Consider the following 22,003-nt stretch of genomic DNA (forward strand, 5'->3'; position numbering starts at 1 on the left):
CTAGATTTTGCATATCATCCACTTGGTTCATATTATGATAAGACATAGCCATTTGTGAAAGGAATGGTTTAGGTTAAGACTGCTGCTTGTAGCTGTGGTTGAGACACCTCTGTTCTACACCAGTGCTGAATGTGTTAAGCCTGGAATCTTGATTTAAGTTCATTAACTCCATTCTCTAACCAAAATAATTTTAAGATTATCTACACGGTAACTCTTTTGACATGTTGAATCTCATTGTGATATTTTCCTAGAGAGTGTACGCAGAGAATTTTGACATCATTAAAATCAGTAGTTTTATTAGGTCATCATTATTATCCAGTAACACCTGCTGCAGTAAATTTGCTTTATGCTGAATTTCATGTGAAGTTGCTGTAGATGACTAATGAATTAAGGCAATTCAACAGATGTGTGTTGAGTATATTGGCCTGACGCTGGGCCCTGAGGGAAAAGGGATGCATAAGTCATGTTCCCTGATCTCCGGGAGCACACAGGTTTAGAAGGAACACTTGATAGAGGGGTTATTTGCCTTCGTTGAGGGCCATCTTCAAGCCAGAGATTTCATTACATATGATTTGTCCAAATATGCAAAATTTATATCTCTCTTGCCCTAAATCCTATGATTCAAACTCCTTGGCTAGCTTAGATCCCTTTCATATGCATTTCTGTTGAGAATCTGTCAGATTTAAATTTTTTTTTTTTTTTTTTAGTAGAAAAACCATCCGTTTATGATAAATGTTTTTTGGCTCTATGATTAGATACCTGTTCTCACATCAAAGTCTCAAGCAGCTTCAAAACTCCTGGTAGCTCCCTTCTCAGGTGGTCAAAGGAACTGTTTTAAGTTACCATATTTTGCTGAAAACAAATTCACATGGGTGCTATGAGAAATTTATTACTAAGACAAATTGCCAAATGCCTTTAAGTATCAATTTGGAGTGATCAGTTGAAATCAATAATTTACTATAAAAAACATCTGTAGGAGCACTTGCTGTAGGCCAGGCCCTGCCAGACCCTGGTGGTACAAAACCAGCCCCGTCCCTGTATTCCAACAGCATAGTCTAGTGCAGAGAGTCTCGAATGTTAGCGTGAGTATAACCACCCGGGAAACCTGTTGTAGTGTGGATTTCGCCACCTCACTCTTAAGATTTTGATTTATTAAAGTTGAGATAAGGTCTAGGAATTTGCATTTATCTTATCAACAATTCCATGTTATGCTGTTGTAGACAGTCCAAAAATCATACTTAGGGAAAGCTGCTATATAGATACATGAGCACATAAATCACCCCATATAGAATACACATTTTATTAAAGGACTGTGAGTAACGTACTTTTGGAGACGGACAGGTAATTAATAATAATAGTACATGTGATCAGTTATAATAGCGGTAGGTACACGTGCAGTCTTTTTAGGAATGGAGATGGTAAAGTGTGCAAGACTGTTGAATCTCAGATCTGTACCTCTGAAACAAATAATGCAATATATGTTAAGGAAAAAAAAAAAAGAAGAAGAAGAAGATAGCAGGAGGGGAAGAATGAAGGGGGGGAAATCGGAGGGGTAGACGAACTATGAGAGACGATGGACTCTGAAAAACAAACTGAAGATTCTAGAGGGGAGGGGGGTGGGAGGATGGGTTAGCCTGGTGATGGGTATTGAGGAGGGCACGTTCTGCATGGAGCACTCTGGGTGTGATGCACAAACAATGAATCATGGAACACTACATCTAAAACTAATGATGTAATGTATGGGGATTAACATAACAATAAAAAAATCTTCAAAAAAAAAAAAAGGTGTAGGTCACCAAGGTGTTAGAGACCAGGTGACATTTCACCTGAGTCTTAAAGAATTAATAAGATTTACCAGTTAGGAGCAGAGGGAAAGGACGTTCTGAAATATTTCAGTAGCCTGAAATAAAAATAAAATTTTTCTGGCTATGTCATAAGTTATCGAAATCTTATCTTCTGAACTGATGCTAGTGTATAAAGGAATTCTTCTGTAAGATTTTTAAGTTTGTGAATGTAGAAACACAATAGCTATGAAATGCAGCTGTGTTTAGCAGCAAGCCCATTGATCCTCCCCAAGCCCTGCCAAAACCTCCTGCTTGCCCACTGCATCTTCCCATGTCTGTCTGCACGACCATATAAACATCGGTAAGTCTCCAAATCAGGAGCCATCTTGTCTCTCTCTTACCCGCCACAGCCTGGTCATTCCTAGAGCCTGCTGATTTCAGCACTAATACTGATCCCAAATCTGACCACTTCTACCTTCATTGCCTAAGATGAGCCCAAGCCAGTTGTCCATCATCTCTCATCTGTCTCTCAATTTCACATTTTGCCTTTCCTGAAAACAAGTTTCAATAAGTAATTTCCATCAAATTCTACTGTTTATAGTCAGTGAGTGAATTGTTTATAGTCATAAAATTGTTTATAGTTTATAGGGAGCTCATCCCATTTTCTGTAAACTTAAAGTATAAATTGCATCTTGTTAATCTCCTGCTTAAAAGCATTTTATAGCTTCTTATAGAAGACAGAAAAAAAAACCCAACATTTCTTACCAGACATCACAGAGCAGACTACTGAGTTGGCCCTGCCCGACTGCCAACCACACCCTCTCCCACAGTGCAGGTAGGCTGGCTTCTTTTTGTCCTCGCACAGGCCACGCTCTCGCTTGTTAGCTTTAGAATTTGCTCTTCCGTCTAACCTGGGATGGTCTGTAGCCTCTTTCTCCCGCTTCACACCCTTTTTCATATGATCGATTCTTTCCCATTTTTCCATCTCAGCCAGATGCTGCCTCCTTAGAGAGGCCTTCTGAAACCACCCTACCTGATGCTAGCCTCTTTTTTTTTTTTTTGAAGATTTTATTTATTTGACAGAGAAACACAGCGAGAGAGGGAACACAAGCAGGGGGAGTGGGAGAGGGAGAAGCAGGCTTCCCGGCGAGCAGGGAGCCCGATGCGGGGCTCGATCCCAGGACCCTGGGATCATGACCTGAGCCAAAGGCAGAGCCTTCAACTTAACAGCTGAGCCACCCAGGTGCCCCTGATGCTAGCCTCTTGAGAACCCCCAATCACATTTACCTTCTTTTGTCCTTCTCTTAGAACCTATTACTAGATGAAATTATCTTACTTGTTTATTTTCTGCTCATCCTACGCTTGGTTGGAAAGAAAGCGAGGACCTAGCCTGTCCTTTTCTTGGTTGTGTCCTCAGTGATGGAACACAGCCTGGCATATTGTCAGCACTTAGCAAGCGTGTCTGAAGGAGTGAAGCAGGAGAGCAGGACTGTGTGTTAGTGTGGAGTACAACTTGAGGGTAGAGGCAATGTCTCGTTCACTTTTGAGTACCCTGATCCTGACAGAGTGCCTGCCAATTTTAGGATTTGAGAAATGATTTTGTAATTTAATTGGATTGGGTATTAATTCATAGGCTCTCAGAGTTGGAGGGGATTTAAGACATCATTCTGTCCAACCCCTAAATTCCTCCTAACTTTTGTGGATGAAATACAAATTTGCATGTCTCAGGTCACAAGGTGATTTCTAATTCAGTGAGACTGGGCAAGTGCTTCCCACTTTAGCCTTCTTTCTACTAACCCACACTGCTAAATAAAATGTCCATGTATGTGCTAAGAACTCTTAGAAAATACATTTTTATGTTTTATGTATAAATGCTTAGTAATTTACACAGTAGAACAAGAATGTCAAAAGGCAGTGATGTTTTGCAACCTTTATTCAGGAATAAAATAGTGGCTCCTTTGATCAGATATTATTTGTTATTAAAACACTGTGCAAAAAGCATGTTGCTCTGCTGATGTTTCATCCAATTCTAATGTTTTTATTTAGACTAGCAATAAGAGTTATTGTACTAAATACCATCCAGTGAGTGGTTCATACTTTCATATCCTCGTCAGCATTCTTATGCCCATTAATATAGTGCAGAGCGCCCTTCTCTTTTATCTTACCAATATATGGCATGGTCTCATTAGTAGCCATAGAGTATATACTTTAGCTAATACCAAGAACAATTTCTTTCATTATTTTTAGAGTGTAACTGTGGTCAGTGGTAATCTATAATTTCCTAAGATTACACTGCGAGCAATGGCATGAGTTACTCCAAAAGGAATTTCTTCTGTTTATAATCTACAAACTGGACTTCTAAAAAAATTATGGAATGTTCCCTTCAATCATGGCATTTTTCATTAGTGTCAGTCTTATTGGTGTTTCAAATCTTAACCCCAGCCTCAACATCAATAAGCTTCTACATTAATAAGCTTGTAGAGAGAACGATATACTCACCTAAATAAACAAAATAAATAAATAAAATCAAGGGCAGATTGAAGCTTCTTCTGTCTCTTTCTATGTTTTGGGGACTTTAAATTACCCTTTTAACATATTTTCAATAAAAAAGATGGTCTGTTTGCTGCATGCTAAGCATTAAGTCTGCCCCACCCCCAGTGTCCTTTTTTTCTCAATTGGGATCAATTAACCTCTAATACTGTGGCAACCAGATGTCACAAGAGTTCAGCAAGTGTTTGTGCTCTTCTGAATCTTCTGAAGGGCATCTATATCATGCTAAATTTTTCTCAACTCATATTTGCCTGTGTTGGCAGAAGTCCAGTTCTTCCTCATAACGTCTTCCACTTGCTTTATTTTAATCAGAGTTCTGCATTCCTCTGAATTTTACTTGACTGGAACAGAGCACAGTACAAATAGAAGGGTCTCATTTTCCACAGATGCAGAAGTTTCAATTCATACATTGAATTATTGTTATACTCACATGCTTCCACGATGGCTGTTCCTACTACTGCTTTATTATGGAGGAATGGCAAGGTTGCCTTTTTGTGTATCATGTATTTTTATGTATTTGTGTATTTTATATATGATGTACTCTTGTGTATTAGAGGTAAAAGGGGAAATTATTTCCAAATTCTAGCCATTAAAGTAATCCATAGGGATATTTACATTTATATGTCTTCAAACATAGATGCATTTTTGTCAGTGATTTTTCTTCATAATTGTCTCTGTGCACATAGACAAAAAGGTCAGAATCTTATTTTAATTTATTCATAATTTCATTCCAACAAAAAATGTTTTCAAAATTGATTTCTGAAATGTTCATTAAAATTGGTGCCCTTTGGGACTTACCTTAGTCAGTTTTAATTGCTTAAATAATTACATACTGCATTAAAGATGCTTCTTAGGGTACTAGCTACATTCAAAGTAGATTTTTAAGTTAAAAAAAAGACAAACTCAGTAGTTATTAAATGTTTAATACATGACAACTACCTATAGTTACTCCTCTGAATCTTACATTTTCCTTTGAGTTGAGTGGGCATAATATTATAATGGAATATGTTCATTCAAATCATGACTTTCATGATATTGACAATAGCGCTTCTTTAAATAATCCAGTATTTTACACAAAGACAATTTGTGTTAAGGGACTACAAGGTTATGTTATAAATTATTTATATTTAATATAAATATATTAATCTAAATCAGGACAGTGATTTAGTACATATAAAAATATACCTACACTATGAATCTAAATTTGTACTTTGAATATTTCCTTGGCCTTCATTAAAGAATCTTGTGAGCAGTACCATAAGATAGATATATATATCTATTGACAGCTAGGTTAGATATATGTAGATAGAGAGAGAGAGAGAGAGATAGTTATTTTGTGTTAGTGTAGGATTTGAAGAGATTTTTTTTCCTACTATGAAAGAAACACACAGGTCCCATGGTGTAATGGTTAGCACTCTGGACTCTGAAAGAAACACACATGTTAAATAAACCAATTAAATCAGCCTTTGAAATAGGTGAAGACAAAGTTGCCTGCCAAAGCGACTTGGTGGAACAAAGTAATAACCTGAGTTAGATCTGTGTTTCTGGAACTTTTCCACTAAAGTACCCTCTAAAGCAGCAGAAAGTGAACTCATATTTAGGAAAATTAGAAATATGATCTCAATTTCTTTAAAGCCTGTGTTTTTCTAGAAGATTTTGCATACTAGTATTTTGTCTCCATATTTGTCTTAATAGAAGAATGTTACACACCATCAAATAAAATTCACTAGGAAGTGGTACCATGTCTATTCTATGTGTTCTTACTCTTACAAGGCACAGTGTGGTATCATCCTAGAATTTAAGAAACACGACACAGTTTGGGATGTTTATGGAATAGGTTATAAGATTGGACATTGGGAAAAAAGATTAGACACTGAATTGTTCTGGAATTAACTTGGTTTACAGATGTCTTGCTTTAGTTAATTTAAAATTAGCTTGTCTTTTTTCTGAATGTAGAAAAAAAAGGGAAAAATAACCCAGAAGTGTTCTTTATGACATAGGGAAAGTAACTTGGGATTAAAACATTGTGGTAAACCAGAATGCATGATAATTTAAAATCCACTTTCTCTTAAACTCTATTCCATGACCTTAACTGCTCTAGATTTAGGGGGTTGGTATTTTATATCTTTAAGCATTCATTCAGAATTTTTGAAAAAGTTGATATAAAAATTTTTTATTTTTCGTTTTAGGCCAGATATCACAGAGACCTTCAACAGCAAATTTACCCCTTTCCAACCCTGTTAAAAAAAGCTCCAGCTGCCTTGTTTCCTCCCATCCTCGATCAAGAAGTGCGGCTGCTCGACCATTATCTAGAGCTGCTTCTGAAATTTCAGAAATTGAATATATTGATATTACTGACCACACTGAGCCTTTCTTAGATGGCACTGCTGATCAGCAAACCTTAGACAGTTTGGAAAAAGAATTAAATGTGCTGAGAAATCTTTCAGGTAATGCTATTTTTTTCACTATAGACAATGTAGCTCTGCCTTCTGCTTGGTTCTTCATAATCACGTTCCAAGAAAACAAGGCTTTCCCTTTCCCTTATTTAATCACCAACCTTTGTATTTGTTTCCTTGGATGTCCCCTGATGTCACCCTGAGAATGTTATAAAACGTATGGATGCCCACACCAGAGATGGCTCCCTTCGCCTACGTAATACACAGTTAAAATATAGCATAAGGAACTTCATGTGGACAGCAAAATAATTTTTTTCTCCTTTCTACAACCCCTCTGAGTGGCTAATCTCTGTAGCTTTATGAAAGCCACCACCCAACACCCTTGTTGGAGAATTGAGCTGTTAGATCTTTTAAAGCAGTATTTGTCCAATTTCAATGTGTATACAAATGCCCTGGGGGATCTTGTTACAATGCAGATTCTGGGGTGGGGCCCAGGATTCTGCACATCTGACAAGTACCCAGTTGATGTCAATGCTGGTTGGCAGACCGGTTTAAGGAGAAATTATACTTGTGCATTCTCTTTCCTAAACCTCAGTGGTTGCAGTCAAGCAAATCATAACCATATCCTTGAAAGAAATACAAAAAAATACTAAAAAGGAAGCCAAAATCCCCACAAAATCTTACTCCTCCGAGAACAACCATGTTATTTGATGAGCATCATGAGTATACATATAAAAATACGTAGTTAGAAGGATGAAAAATTGAAGGAAAGACAGTAAAAATTTTATAAAAATATATTTATGCTCTACATATTTTTAAATAATTACGTATTTACCCAGTTTAACAAAAGAAAAATTGAAATGAAACCAAAGGAAATTGTACATTTCAGAGAAGTATTTTTTCATCACAAAAATATTAAGTTGAAATATATGAAACTGCCATTTTGTACACAAGAAACAGTGGAATATTGGTAATTTTATATGGTCTATCCTGTAACTTTTTATAAATATCCTTTTAAAAATTAAGGAAAAAGGAAAAAAGAAACATTAAGCTATGAAGGCCAAAGGCCATTTGTAAGTAACTATATATGACTTAGTTTTAGACAATAACGATTAAATCCCTAAAATTAAATTTGTTCTTTTTGTTTTTTTTTTTAATATTTATCCATTTATTTGAGAGAGAGAGTGTGCAAGAGCACACAAGGGAGGGGCAGAGGGAGAGAGAAACTTCAGCAGATTCCTGTTAAGATGATAAGCCCGAGGCGGGGCTTGATCCCATGACCCTGAGATAAGGACCTCAGCAGAAACCAAGAGTAGGAGTCTCAACTGACTGGGCCACCCAGGCGCCCCTGGTTTTTTTTTTTTAACCACATGTGATTTATAAAAAAATTATATATATAAATATACATATATTTATATATAAATTATATTTATATAATTGAACATATTGCTATTTTAATTATATTACTCTTTTTCATTTTTTAAGGTTTCCTTTTATTTTCTTTTTCTTCGTGAAAATTCATATTAGATTAAATGATCAGTACTGGCATTTTTATTATGACTTTCCAATTTTGAGCCTTTTATTTTGATTCATCTCTAGACGATTTGATTGTGGAATTCTTGAGAATGCCTGTTTCATCTTTATGGTCGATTGGCAAGTTAGCTAGATTAATTTAGTGGATCACAATTTTTTTTTCCTCTGGACTTAGCAGACATTTCTCTACTGTCTTCTGTCCCTGATTTTTGATGCTAGTTAGTTTAACATCAAGTTTTTCCTTTTAACTTTTGTTTGGTTAAATTTAATTGTGGAATAGTTTTGCCCCCAGGTAGGGCTCATGGTAGCTCTACTGCTCGAGTTCTCTCATGTTTGAGAATGCATGCTTCCTTTATATTCAATGGCAAATCAGCTGAGGGTAAGTTCCTTGGGTCATTTTACCTGTAAACCTTGTACATACTGATTCTTTGCTTTCTGGGTCTGAATTCTGCTATGAAGTAGTCTGAGGTCACCTTGATTTTTTACTTCACTCTCTCTCTTGCATGTGACAGGGTTCTTTCCTGACTAGATGTTTGAAGAATTTCTTTCTTAATCTTTGAAATTCAATAACTGGACCAGGAATGTGTTTCAATATCAATAATTGAGCATTTCGTAAAGCACAGGGCTCTCTTTCTTTCTGTAGAATAAATTGCTCCTTATTTTCAGAGAAAGTTTCTGCTGTTGTATGTTTGAACTGCTTTTCTGTTCCATTTGGCTTTCTCCTGCTGACAAACCTATTTTGTCTATGTTTGATCTTCTTTGTACAATGTATTTACTTATATTTTCTTCAACTATTTTAACCAGTTTTTATTTTCCTTTGCATTTACTACTTTATCTTAAGCTTGTGTTCTATGTTGAAAGTTTAATTTTCAGCTATAGTTATAGAATATTCTTTATTGATTGATTTAATAAATAATGGATTTGATTTAATAAATTAGCTCTCTAAAGGTATTGTTTTGATTTTTTTGGTAAATTTTTACTTTGATAAATTTCAAATTTATAGAAAATTTGCAAGAATGCAAGAAAATACAAACTCCTGTATACTCTTTATCCAATTCACTATTTATCTGTCTTTTGCCCTGCTTACATATGTACACACACACACACACACACACACACACACACTGCCCTTTCTTGTGAACCATTTGAGAGAAAGTTATAAAGATTATGACCCTTGATCAAAAAAATACTTCAATGTGTATTACCCAGGAACAAGAACATTCTCTCAAGAATCATAATAATCAAAATCAGGAAATTTGATATTGATACAATGTGATTCTCTAATCCACAGTACATATCTAATTTTTAAAATTTGTCTCAATGGTGTTCATTATACTTGTTTTTTTTCTGGTACAGAATCCAATCCAGGACCATTGGATTTTTTTTTCTTTTGATGTCTGACATGCTATTGTTTGATCTTTAAGATTAGTTTTACTCTTTTTAATTAATTAATTTTTTTATTGAAGTATAATTGACATACAATATCCTATTAGTTTCAGGGTACATAAGAGTGATGAATATGTTTATACATTATGAAATAATCCCCATGGTAAGTCTACTTACCATCTGTCACCACACACAGTTATTACAGTATTACTGACTATATCCCTTGTGCAGTATATTACATTCCCATGACTTATTTATTTTATAACTGGAAGTTTGTACCTCTTAATCCCCTTTACCTGTTTTGCTCACCCCCTCACTCCTTACCACTCTGGTAACCAAGAGTTTGTTTCCTAGATCTATGAAACTGTTCTGTTTTGTTTTATGTGTTTAATTGTTTTGTTTTGTTTTCTTAGATTCCACATATAAGTGAAATCAAATGGTATTTGTTTTTCTCAGTCTGACTTATTTCACTCAGCATAATATCCTCTAGGTCCATCCATGTTGTTACAAATGGCAAGATTTCATTCTCTTTTTGTGTCTGAGTAATATTCTGGGGGGGGTGTGTGTGTGTGTGTGTGTGTGTGTGTGTGTGTGTGTGTGTGTCTATGTGTGTCTGTGTGTATCTCACATCTTTATCCATTCATATATTGATGGACATTCAGGTTGCTTCTATATCGTGGCTATTTTAAATAATGCTGCAGTGAACATAGGGGTGCAGATATCTCTTTGAATTGGTGTTTTCATTTTATTCAGATAATCCAGAAATAAAATTTCTGGATTGTACGGTAGTTCTATTTTTACTTTTTTAGTAACTTCTATATTGTTTTCCATAGTAGTTGTACCAATTTACATTTCCACTAACAGTGTACAAGGGTTCCCTTTTTTTCACATCCTCACTAACACTAGTTACTTTTTTGTTTTTGTTTTATTGATAATAGCCAATCTGACAGGTGTGAGGTGATTATGATATAGAGCATCTTTTAACATGCCAATTGGCCATCTGTATGTTTTCTTTGGAAAAATGTCTGTTTAGGTCCTCTGCCCAGTTTTTAATTACATTGTTTGTTTGTTTGTTTTTTGATACTGAGTTGTATAAGTTCTTTTTGTATTTTGAATATGAACCCATTATTGGCTGTATGATTTGCAAATATTCTTCTCCCATTCAGTAGGCTACCTTTCCATTTTGTTGATGGTTTCCTTTGCTTTTTAGTTTGCTGTAATCCCATTTGTTTATTTTAGATTTTGTTGCCCTTGCCTGAGAATACTGGTCCAAAAATATTTAATAGTATATATTGCTAAGACCAATGCTGTAGTTCACTGCCTATGGTTTCTTCTAGGAGTTTTATGGTTTTAGGTGTTACATTTCAAGTCTTTAATCCATTTTGAATTTATTTTTATATATGGTATAAAATAGTGGTACAGTTTCATTCTTCTGTATGTAGCTGTCAGTTTTCTCAATACCATTTATTAAAGAGACTGTCTGGGATCGTTTATGGCTCCATACAAATTTTAAGATTCTTTGGTCTAGATTTGTAAAATATGCCATTGATATTTTGATGGAATTTGCATTGAATCATTGGATTGCTTTGGGTAGAATGGACATTTTAAAAATATTTATTCTTCCAATCCAGGAGCACATTGTATCTTTTTTATTATTTATGTTGTTTCTATTTCTTACATCAGTGTTTTATAGTTTTCAGAGTACAGGTCTTTACCTCCTTAAATTTAGTTCTAGGTATTTTATTCTTTTTAATGCAGTTATAAATGGGATTAATTTCTCTTTTTAATACCTTATTACTAGTGTATAGAAATGTGACTGATTTCTGTATGTTAATTTTGTATCCTGTGACTTTACTGAATTTATTTATTCTTACAGCTTTTTGGTGGAGTCTTGGTTTTTCTGTATACAGTGTCATGCCAATTGTAAATAGTGACCATTTTACTTCTTCCTTTCCAATTCGGGTGCTTTTTTTCTTCTTTTTTTCTTTTTTTATCCTAATTGCTGTGGCTAGGACTTCTAGTGTTGAATATGTTGAATAAAACATGGAAGTCCAATAAAAGTGGTGGAAGTGAGCATCCTTGTCTTATTCCTGATCTTAGAGGAAAAGCTTTTAGCTTTTCATGGTTGAGTATAATGTTAGCTTTGCATTTGCCATGTATGGTCTTTTTTATGTTGAGGTGTATTCCTTCTATACCCATGAGTGGGATTGGCCCAGGGCGCAACATGCTGGGGTTGTCTTGGGGAAATGGCTGGAGCTATTCTAACCTAGGGGCTTGGGGCTTGCCAGGTCAGCCCTAGCAGGCCAACTATAGTACCTGGATCCTGCTTTTGTGTGTGCTACCAAGGTGGAGGGGGAACATAAAAAATGGCACTTACCAGGGCTTCCAACCCTGGAGTGATTTCCAGTAGTTTCCCGCCATTTGGCAGATTTTATGGTTAGTGGATTTCCTTCAATTGTCGTTCAATTTCCCTTTAAATCACTATTTTTTCTTTGTGTCCCGGGGTTAGGGATTCTGCACATGGGCCCCTTGGTGGTATATGCCTCTCCACTTCAGGCTGCCACATTGGGGATGGGATTCCCTTCATTACTGTGTCTCCATCTCTTACCCTTCCCTGTGTGGTCCCTCTCTCTTTTTATTGTGCAAGAGCCAGTCATTCAGCCTTGAGTTCTTCTTCAGGAGGAATTGCTCTGTATGTAGGTGTAGATTCAGTGTGGCCATGGAAGGAGGTGAGTTCAGGGTCTTCTATACCACCGTGTTGGACTGGCTCCTCACAGTGTTGCACTTTTTTAAAATGTCATTTTTGTTACGTCTTCTGTAGCTAAAGGACTCATGGGAGTCCTTTCTTATGGTCTTGAACTGTTTTCTACTAGACTGATCTTTTATTTAATCATTCTTTGCATGCTATGAATTCTTAGATTCTAGTTTGTCTGCATAGCTAGTTGCTGTCATTTCTTTGTATCTTCCTTGTTCACACTTACTGTGGGCAGCTTTGCTCATATGCTCTGTCTTTTCTGATACAGTGAGACTACATTTTCCCTAAAATGCTGTCCACCTGAGATGTGTCAGTCTTCTCTTTGGAGCTACTATCTGTGGGTTGGTTATTGCATTGTTTTCTGTATCTTGCCAGCTCAGAAGCATGGGAGGATAGATGAAGGAATGGGGAGTTTATCCTAATTTGTTGGAGGACCTGGGCTCTCGTCTTCTTCTTGATTATATTAAACTTCATTGCACCTGTTTTCAAGTGTGTTCTGTCCCTATGGGGACACCTGCAGGTTTTAATTTGCTTGCCTCTGCTAAGATCTTACAGTGGGTACTTAGAGGCTTTAAAAGTATTTCAAATAATTTCTTCTTACTTCCCCTTCACCGGTGATCTCCAAATTGGTGTGGTATTGTTGAGACCTGTACTTTAGATGACTCTCCTTTTCCTGATACTAGTTTGGTGTGTGTATTGGGTGGGGAGGAAAGTGGGTGGACAGTGGTAACACCCAGCTATACCTCAATGAATCTTCTGTTTATTTCTTTGGTTGCCCCTTTTCCAGGTTTATTATGTGGACTTGTATCCCTTTCTTTGTTTGACTCCTTTTGTGATTTCATTCTATTTTTGTTTTTTCTGCTTTTTCTATTCATTTCGTTATGGGTTGGGGGATGAGAGTCTATGATCCATCTGTACCTATCGTCCATTTGCCTTAGTCTAAAATACTAAAAATCAAATGTAAATCTCCTTGGAGGTAATTCTCACGTTAAAGATCAATTCTAAAATGAAGTATGATAGGCCTGAACTGGATCTAAAAAGGATAACCATACAGTTTTTAATCAGAAAATGAAGGGTTTCTTATTTTGATAAATTGGTAAATTCCATTATTTACAAATGAAACACAGCATTTAACAAGCAATAGTCTCTTGTGGTTGTTTCTAACCACTTAGCTTTCCTATTTCCTTTATCACTTTTGTTCTTACATACTTCACTTTTTCCCTGGGCCACTCATTTTCTCATATGCTGGCACCACTTTTTTCACCAGAATGCATAACTTTTCGTATATGAAAGCAAGCACACACTGTGTGGCCTATGAACTGCCAGAGCTTTTCTGATGGTCCAGGAGGAGAACAAAATCACTTATACACACTTGACCCACGAATAGCTCTTTCTCTTTGAGAAGATTGGCTCAGGATGAGTGCACAGCTTTAGAGACATTCACCTGGAGCTGAGGAAGGAAGAGGGCGGCCCATCAGCTGAATCAACCCAACAGTGAGGTGACAGATGTTGTGGTGTAATCAGCCGCTATTCCAGAAAACTCACTGTTTCTGTACAAGACTTCTGTATTCCATTTAGCATCAATGGGCAGAAAAATTCTACCCACATTTCACTACTCATGGTGTAGCCTGGAAAAACTCCACATGAGGTTTGGTTCCACAGAAGCACAGCTACACAATTTGACTCTTATACAAATGTAAATGTGTTCACATCTCTGTGAAAGCCAAATTTTTGAGAGCAGCAAACCTGACTTGTTTTCTGTTAGCTCTAGGGTATATCCACTTCCTCTAAGTTCTGTGGAAAACAACTGTGCTGAGGAGCTGGGAGAAGAAAAGACAGAAAATAACTACATTAAATGAAGTGTTTTCCCCATTCATTCAGATTGCTGTGGCTGATATTAGAGCCTTTTCAGAGGCAGGCAGGCAGGGCAGGCTAGCGGGTTAGGCAGGGGGCGATGTGTTGCAGTTTGCAGACACAACTTTCTGCTGAATCAGGAGATGGGGGCAGCAAAACAGGGTAGTTGCGAGCCCAGGCTCTGGGGCCAGGAGCCTGGTTTTGAAATTTGAAACCACTCCTTACTAGCTTCATGACTTTAGGCAAATTAATTTCTTAATCTGATTTTGCATCAGTTTCTGTGTATGAAAGATGGGTAATAATTGGCCCTATCATAAAATTATTCAGTGATTGAATTAAATTATATATTAAACATTATATTTATGAAAAATTTCTTTCTCTCTCTCTCTCTCCACACACACACTCTCTCTCAAGAGTTAGTTGCCTAGCACATAGTAAGTCCTGAAAAAATCTGTTAAATTATGTAAGGAATCAGTGAGTGGTACTTTCCACATACAGTCAGGTAAGGTTCTCTTGGTAAGTCTAATTTTTAGTCAAAAACATCTAAAAGCTGTTTCCATTCTAAAGCCATGTTTTCTTGTGGGCCACTTTGAGGGTATAGTTAGCTATAGTTCATGCCATATAATTATTTCCTCCACAAATATCTCTGTAAATGACGCTACAGTCTTCCTTAATGGGCTCAATATGGCAATATAACTTACTTAACTAGTCACTTTGTCAACTTTTGAATATTGTTATAGCCTGAAGAAATTGGGGAAATATCAGAAGATATGCATTATGAGAAAGTATCAATAATAATGCACATTAAAACATTCACATTTTCATTAGTTAAAAATGATCCATTTGTTCAAACTCATTCTGACTTGTGGTTTAAGACCTAAATTCTCATGGCAATCCTATGTTTGTACAAGTCCACAGGTAGTTAACTGAGCCAAGTAATTGAAGAGAGGAAAGTACTTTTTCTTAAACAAGAAAGAATAAAAATGTACCTGATACTAGCAGATGTAGCTATATTGCTGGTGAAATAAAATAGTAAGGCAGTGAGTATCTGGGGCCTCTGTTCAAAAGTTGACCGTCAAGTAAGATATTAAACTCTAAAAGGGCTAATCAGGATATATAGTTAGCAAATTAAGTAAGTAACCCTTATAAAGACAGTCAGGTTAAGATGGGCTGGAATGGCAATCTTTTTGCTTTAGGTCACCTTTCAATTTCAGAAAAAAAAAAAAAAACGAGTGCCACATATAAGTGAAAGTCAACCTATTTTTAAGAATTCTGCTATAAGAATATGAAGCCATTCAATGAATAATAATAATCACTACTTGTTTTTATATGTAGTGTTGCTCCATTTGATCTTTAAAACTAACTACTCTGTGAGGTAAATGAACAGATACGATTTTTGATCTCCCCTTTGTGGATTTAGCAACTGAGGCTCTAGGTGACATAGTAACTGCCCGGGGTCTTCCCTGGGAGCTCCGAAAAGCCCAGGCACAAACCCATGCAAGTCTGCCCCACAGTCCTTTGTCTTACCACCCTACCACAGTGCCACTTAAATAATGTGAAATCCTTACTTCTAATCAATATTGTGACCACTTAAAAAGCAGAGGGTTGTGGGCAGAGTGAAGGTAAAGGGAAGAAGGAATGGAGGGATAAACAAGGCAAGACACAATGGCAGAAGGGAAGAGATGGAGGGAGAGGAAAACAAAAGTATGAAGTGTTGGGGGCGGGGCTCACAGGTTACAGGGCAAGTGTTTTGATTGTCACACCCTCCTAAACACAGGGATGTCCTTTGTAGCTCTGCTAGATAGTTCTTTAGATGGCGGTGGTGGTGGTGGTTTGGGTTCCTTATAGGAAAGTAGCCTATCTGCTTTGTGTCCATTCTTTGAAGTTTTAACCCGTCTCTTTGGTTCTACCTTTCTTCTTTCCTTCATTTCTTTTACCCATCTAAATGTTCATTTCCCTGTAGAATAAAGTTTTATGTATATGTTTTAAGTGACTTGAGTTTCAGAAATACACCTTAAAACTCCCTATTTAGTCAGTTTTCCCCCTTTGCCATTCTTATTATTGCATTTAAGAGATTCTTCAATGATCAGAGAACATACACTATTACTCCAGGGATAAAAAGGTTTAACTTCAATCCATTCCTTAAAAGTCCACTTTCTTGATGGGTATAAAGTAAATTTATAACAGCTGAATTTCCAATATAAATGTCAATCCAGTCTTCCCTGGTCTTATATTAGAAAAACTTAGGTTTTTGTACAATTGATCTTTTAGGTTTAACACTAACCCACAATAGGGTTTTCATAAGCAGTTTTATTTTCTTCTGCCTTGAAAACCAAGTGATGTCACCTTTGCCCCTATTAACTTCACCAGGTATTCGAAAAAATAATTTTGAGAATATACAATTATACAAAAATAGGCCCATTCTGTTTGCACCATCTGAATTAGCTCTGTGCTCATTCAGTCGGGACTCAATTGCCTAACAGAGGTTGAATACCTCTCCTGCCAGTGTTCTTTAGACCTAAGTGTCACTATTAGGTTTCAGTACTGTAGTGTTAACCAATTCCAAATCCTGAATTGATTGCTTTCTCACCGCTAACACTCCCTATCACTGGGGCAAGTAAAGGTGTCTTGCATACCTGTCTTTTTTTCCTTGTGGAAAAAGAGGAGAGAAAATAAAAGCCTTGGCTAAAGAATTAGATTCTGGAACATAGTGATTGATGATATTGGTGAGCTAGAAGAGCTTAGGGCTAGTTCCAGTTTTTCTACTCTGGTTGTGTGACTTCCAAGTTACCAATCCCTTGGGGACCCACAATTTCCTAATCTCCAACAGCTGGGGATGCGACAAAAATTCTAGCTGAGGAATCTTTTGTTTTTCTCAAAATTAGTCTTATACAGAGCCCCAAATTTAAATGAGACCCAGTGAAAGCTGTCTTGGTTGCTTTGGGGTGGTGGGAGCACGAGCCTCATCCCCAAGCCTACTGAACTTCACCATGTATCATAATTTGAAAGTCACTGGCCTAAATAATTTTAAGGACATTTCCAGTTGTAAATGTATTGAGGTCTATCTTGCAGCAGGAATAATCTGAAGTTTCTTCCAGCAGGGGAATCTCTGCTTTCTCAAAAATTTCAAGTAAGTGCTATCTACCAAGAAATAATAATAATATTAAAATAATTCTCTCAGTCAAGTGTATAATACCCATAGTTTGGTGTGTGGTCCTTCTGATCAGGAGGATATTTGCTTGACACTTTCATAGGAGTGGGAAGGGAAGAATAAGACCCAGTACTTTTAACAGTTTTAAAAGTCATCCCAGCATAACCTTAGGTATAAGGTAGATGGCCCTTACAACTTTTTCAAAGATGAAAAGAAAGCATTATGGTCTTTCTAATATAGTAATCATATTTATTTCTGTACTTGACTTTTTGGTAGTTCATATAAAATATGTTTGCTTGTCCATTTGCTTATTTAACTTGCACTATTTGTCCTTACCTGAGCTAAATCACCCCAGCTTCATGTAAAAGGAGATTTAAGGCTTCTCCCCTTTCACATAGTTATTATCTACCCAAACAAAGCAAGGACGCAGAAAAAGAAAGGGTAGCTTTGCCAGAACTAACCTTTGCCTCAGACTGTGTGGGGGTAAAACTTTTATTTCTTAGAAGACAAAAATAAACAATAAAGTGTTTAACATTCAGGCAAATTGAGGAATGGCATAATATTCTAGCTTTAAAGAGGATCCCGTGATATTCTTTGCAATATTGTAAATTTTCAGGACAGTTGACACTTTAAGTATAACATATTTAAAAATCAATATGGTTAGGTGAAATAAGTCACACAGAGAAAGACAAGTACTGTATAATATGACTTATATGTGGAATCTAAAAAAGCCAAACACATAGAGACAGAGACTAGAATAGTGGTTACCATAAGCTAAGGGAGGGGGGAAACGGGGAAATATTGGCCAAAGAGTATAAATTTCCCGTTAGAAGATGAATAACTTCTGGGCTGTAATGTACAGCATGGTGATTACAGTTAATAATATTATATGCTTGAAAGTTGCTAAGAAAGTAGATCTTAAATGTTCTCACCACAAACAAGAAAAGCTAATACATATGGCATGATGGAGGTGTTAGCTAACACCGTGGTGGTAATCACTTTGCAGTATATAAGTGTTCCAATCAACGTATTGTACACCTTAAACTCACACGTTACATGTCTGTTCTATTTCCATAACGCTGAAAAAAATTGGGGAATTTGCTGAAAACAAAGTCAGTATGATTGAAGTGACTTGATACCGATGTCCTAATTTAGAAGGTCAGATCAAGCTTACTTCATATTCTGCCCACCCCACAAGTACTAGAAAACCGAGGTGATTAACAATCTGTACTGACCTTCTCTGTACCACCTACAGTTTACACTGGGTAAACTTTCAGTACCGTATGCTGTGCGTTTGTGTCTTGAATTTATGTGTTGACAGTGCATGAAATAAAATGTTTCAGATCCTTCAGAAAAGCTTTACAGCCTCACCTCAGAAGAGTTACCAGCTTCAACAACCTCCAACAACCATTCGCTGAGCATAAGTCAGACTACCCTAGATTTCCGTAAGACCTCCAGTGCAAGAGGCCTCTGTGCGGTTGAGGAATGGAGGTACGTTAAGCCTGCAGCCCATATGCAAAGATAGGGCGTAGTGAAATTTTTGACAAGTCCTGAAAAATTATCTTTACTATATAAAGAAAGATTGTCCTCATGTGTGTACTTCATATGGCCATTCTTTGTAAAATGTTTGGGTCCTTTGTTGACCTATTATCAGGATTTAGTAAAAGTCTTATGAAGTAGTTATTTTAAAGTGAAGAGCTAATTCTCTGCTGCACAACGTGTGTCAGCAAAATGAAAAGATATTTGGAATTTTATAATCCTTCAGCCTTTCTTCTTATATGGAGAAACAGTTGCTTTACTTGCATTAATTAACTTAATAAATTTCAGTACTTTGCACTAATAGAATCTTACTCAATGTGAATAAGGTTTTTAGAATAGAGTATTGAGAAGATTCTTTCTTAAAATTAAATCAAGATTGTTAGTGATAGCATATTTTAAATTGTATCATTTCATTCTTTCTGCCCATGAAAAACATTTAGGGATGATCAGTCTATAAAGACCACAGGTGATACTAATAAATGCTTCAGAAAGTAGTTTATCATGTTGGTCTATTATTGACATGATGGAATTTCTTGTAAAAGGAGGAGGGATTTTTCTAGAAGGATTAAGATAAATGTAAAATATAAGTCTCTTGATTTGTAAATTCCTTTGACTGGTTTGAAGTCTAATATTGCAGTGAAAGGGAATCAAGAGTCCATTACTCTGTCTTTCTAAAGGAGAAAATCATTTAGCTGTGGTCCTTGGATTTTTGATTTCTGACACCACTTACATTTTTAAAAGGAGGGATCAATATAAAGTTGCTATTTTTTTTCCCTAAAAAGCTCTTTTAAAACAAAGTAACTAAACTTACCACATACCCTCGGCATCATTTCATGAAAGAAAGGACATTTCATACTAAAAATACAAGGGGAACAAACAGAATAAAGCACAGTTCTTTAAAATTAAAAATGTCATGAAAAAGTCATTACCTTGTCCTTATTTTCTCTTCTTAGACCAGTGAAAATTTTTATCTCAGTCAGATCTGCCCTGGTCCACAGATCAGAGTTTAGTAACTGCTGGTTTAGCCTCTGTTGGGCATAAAGAAGGATCCAAAAAAATATCCATCACAGGATGAAGTATTTTATATTATTTAGTGGCATACATGGGCTGAAATTCTAGATAACTTGGACAAAAAAATCTGAATTTTACAAACTCCTTCCTGTTCCCCCACACTACCTCCTTCCCTAAAGCTGACACCTATATGCTAGAGTTTCTACCAGTTCCTTTCCACAATAAAATGTAACAAAATAAAATAACTAAATAATTGCTGCCATTAATTTTGGTTTTGGCATATCTTGACTGGCTATCCACATAGTCCTAATTTACTGTACACAAAAGAGGTGATTTATCTGGCAGTCTATTCACTGGGATTCTATTAAACAGCCAATGTAATGATGAATGTTCCTAATGATGACCCTGAGGCTCTGCAAGTTTCTGAAGTGCCTTCTGAATCATCAATGAAAGACACAACCAGAGACCATAAAATCTTCTCCCCTTGGTTCCACTGTGGCTTTATTTCTTGGGAGAGGGAGAATGATGAGAATTTCTCATTAAAAGGAGGCTTGGTATATTGGGCACATTGAAAATTATGGCCCCAGTCTGAGACAGCCTCCTCACATCTGCCTGCCTCCGATGACTTCAGTGCATGTAGTATTGATCAGAAGATAAATGAAGGGTTGAAACCTGGTCCTGTATATTGTGTATTGATCTTTTAATGTATTTCCAGCTCTTCTGAAAGAGATACTGAAACTCAGTCTTTGCTGACACTTTCTGAAAGCAGCACAGATGAGGAGGAAGAGGATTTTCTTGAGAAGCAACATGTCATCATGCTACCGTGGTCATAGAGTTCCTCATGATAATGATCATTTGTTCATTACTTTTCCATTTTGTACCCAAAGTAAAGCAAACAGCGGAAAAAAGTGACCAAGTGATTACCTGTCCAGGTGCTGGAGATTTTGATTATTAATGTTTCTGATATTTCAAGGTTTGCAGACTAATAAAAGTTAGTGAAATTATAAGTTTAAGGGCTTTTTCTTCCAAATGATTTATTGTATATCAAACACTAATCTATATTGCAGATCATATTAGGAAAATTTGGTGAATTTGTGAAAATAACATTTAAAATTGTGTTTCTAGAACCTACTATATAGGTTAGAACATGATTGTATTTAAAGTAATATTTAACTGTTGAATTATATTTAAATAATGATGTCATCATACGAGTATACATTCAATGGCCAACTCATACTTGGCAGTAGCATCCACTGAGCCTAGAATCCATATTTTACTTTGGTAACTACTATTTTGTTTTGTTTTGTTTTGATTCTGTTAGGGTTTTTGATATTTAGAAAAGTTCTTGTAACTTCAAATGTTGCTGCCAGAAGAGAAAAAGAGGACCCAAAATAAAGCAGACATAACACTTGTCATTCTAGTATGACACAAAGAAATATACTAGAAAATACAGGAAACCCCCTCCCCCCCAAGTATCTTACTTTGGGAGGGTCAGTGTGATGGTTAATTTTATGTCAACTTGGCTAGGCTACGGTACCCAGATATTTGGTGAAACTGTATTCTAGATGTTTCTATGAAGGTATTTTTTAGATGAGGTTAATATTTAAATCAATAGACTTTGAGTAAAGCTGATCACCCTAAATGGTATGTGTGGGTCTCAACTAATCAGTTTGAAAGTCTTAAGAGAAAAAAGACCCAGGTCCTCCAAAGAGGAGGGACTGCTGCCTTCAGATTGCCTTTGGGCTCAAACTGCAATATCTACTCTTTCCTGGGTCTCCCACCTTCTGGCCTGCCCTGTAGATTTTGGATTTGCTAAGCTGTCACAGTGGTTCTGTTTCCCTGGAGTACCCTGACTAATACAAATACAGTTGCTGGATGGTCGTGACAGTGAAAGAAATGAACACATATAGAGGTGTTCTGGTCTCGAGTAGTAGGAGATTTGGGGTTGGAGGGTGTTCAGTGCTTTACATGATCTTATAATTCAAGAGTTTAACAAAAGAGCAGAAAAAGACATGCCCAGGGATAGCTTTATGGTTGTCACTTT

At 36.4% G+C, this 22,003-nt stretch overlaps 1 protein-coding gene across 3 annotated transcripts in view; it reads left to right on the forward strand.

Annotated features, from left to right (window-relative positions):
* Positions 1–20,942, forward strand: part of ZBBX (zinc finger B-box domain containing) — a 114,373-nt gene extending 93,431 nt beyond the window's left edge. For all 3 annotated transcript variants that reach the window (XM_078069546.1, XM_078069555.1, XM_078069552.1), the window contains exons 18-20: positions 6,524–6,781; positions 18,753–18,900; positions 20,675–20,942. In XM_078069546.1, coding sequence (XP_077925672.1) covers positions 6,524–6,781; positions 18,753–18,900; positions 20,675–20,792 — 524 coding nt within the window. In that variant the 3' untranslated portion in view covers positions 20,793–20,942. The remainder of the gene's footprint in view (positions 1–6,523; positions 6,782–18,752; positions 18,901–20,674) is intronic.
* Positions 20,943–22,003: the final 1,061 nt, after the last annotated feature.

Source organism: Halichoerus grypus, chromosome 1 (genome assembly GCF_964656455.1).
Source record: "Halichoerus grypus chromosome 1, mHalGry1.hap1.1, whole genome shotgun sequence".
Taxonomy (NCBI): domain Eukaryota; kingdom Metazoa; phylum Chordata; class Mammalia; order Carnivora; family Phocidae; genus Halichoerus; species Halichoerus grypus.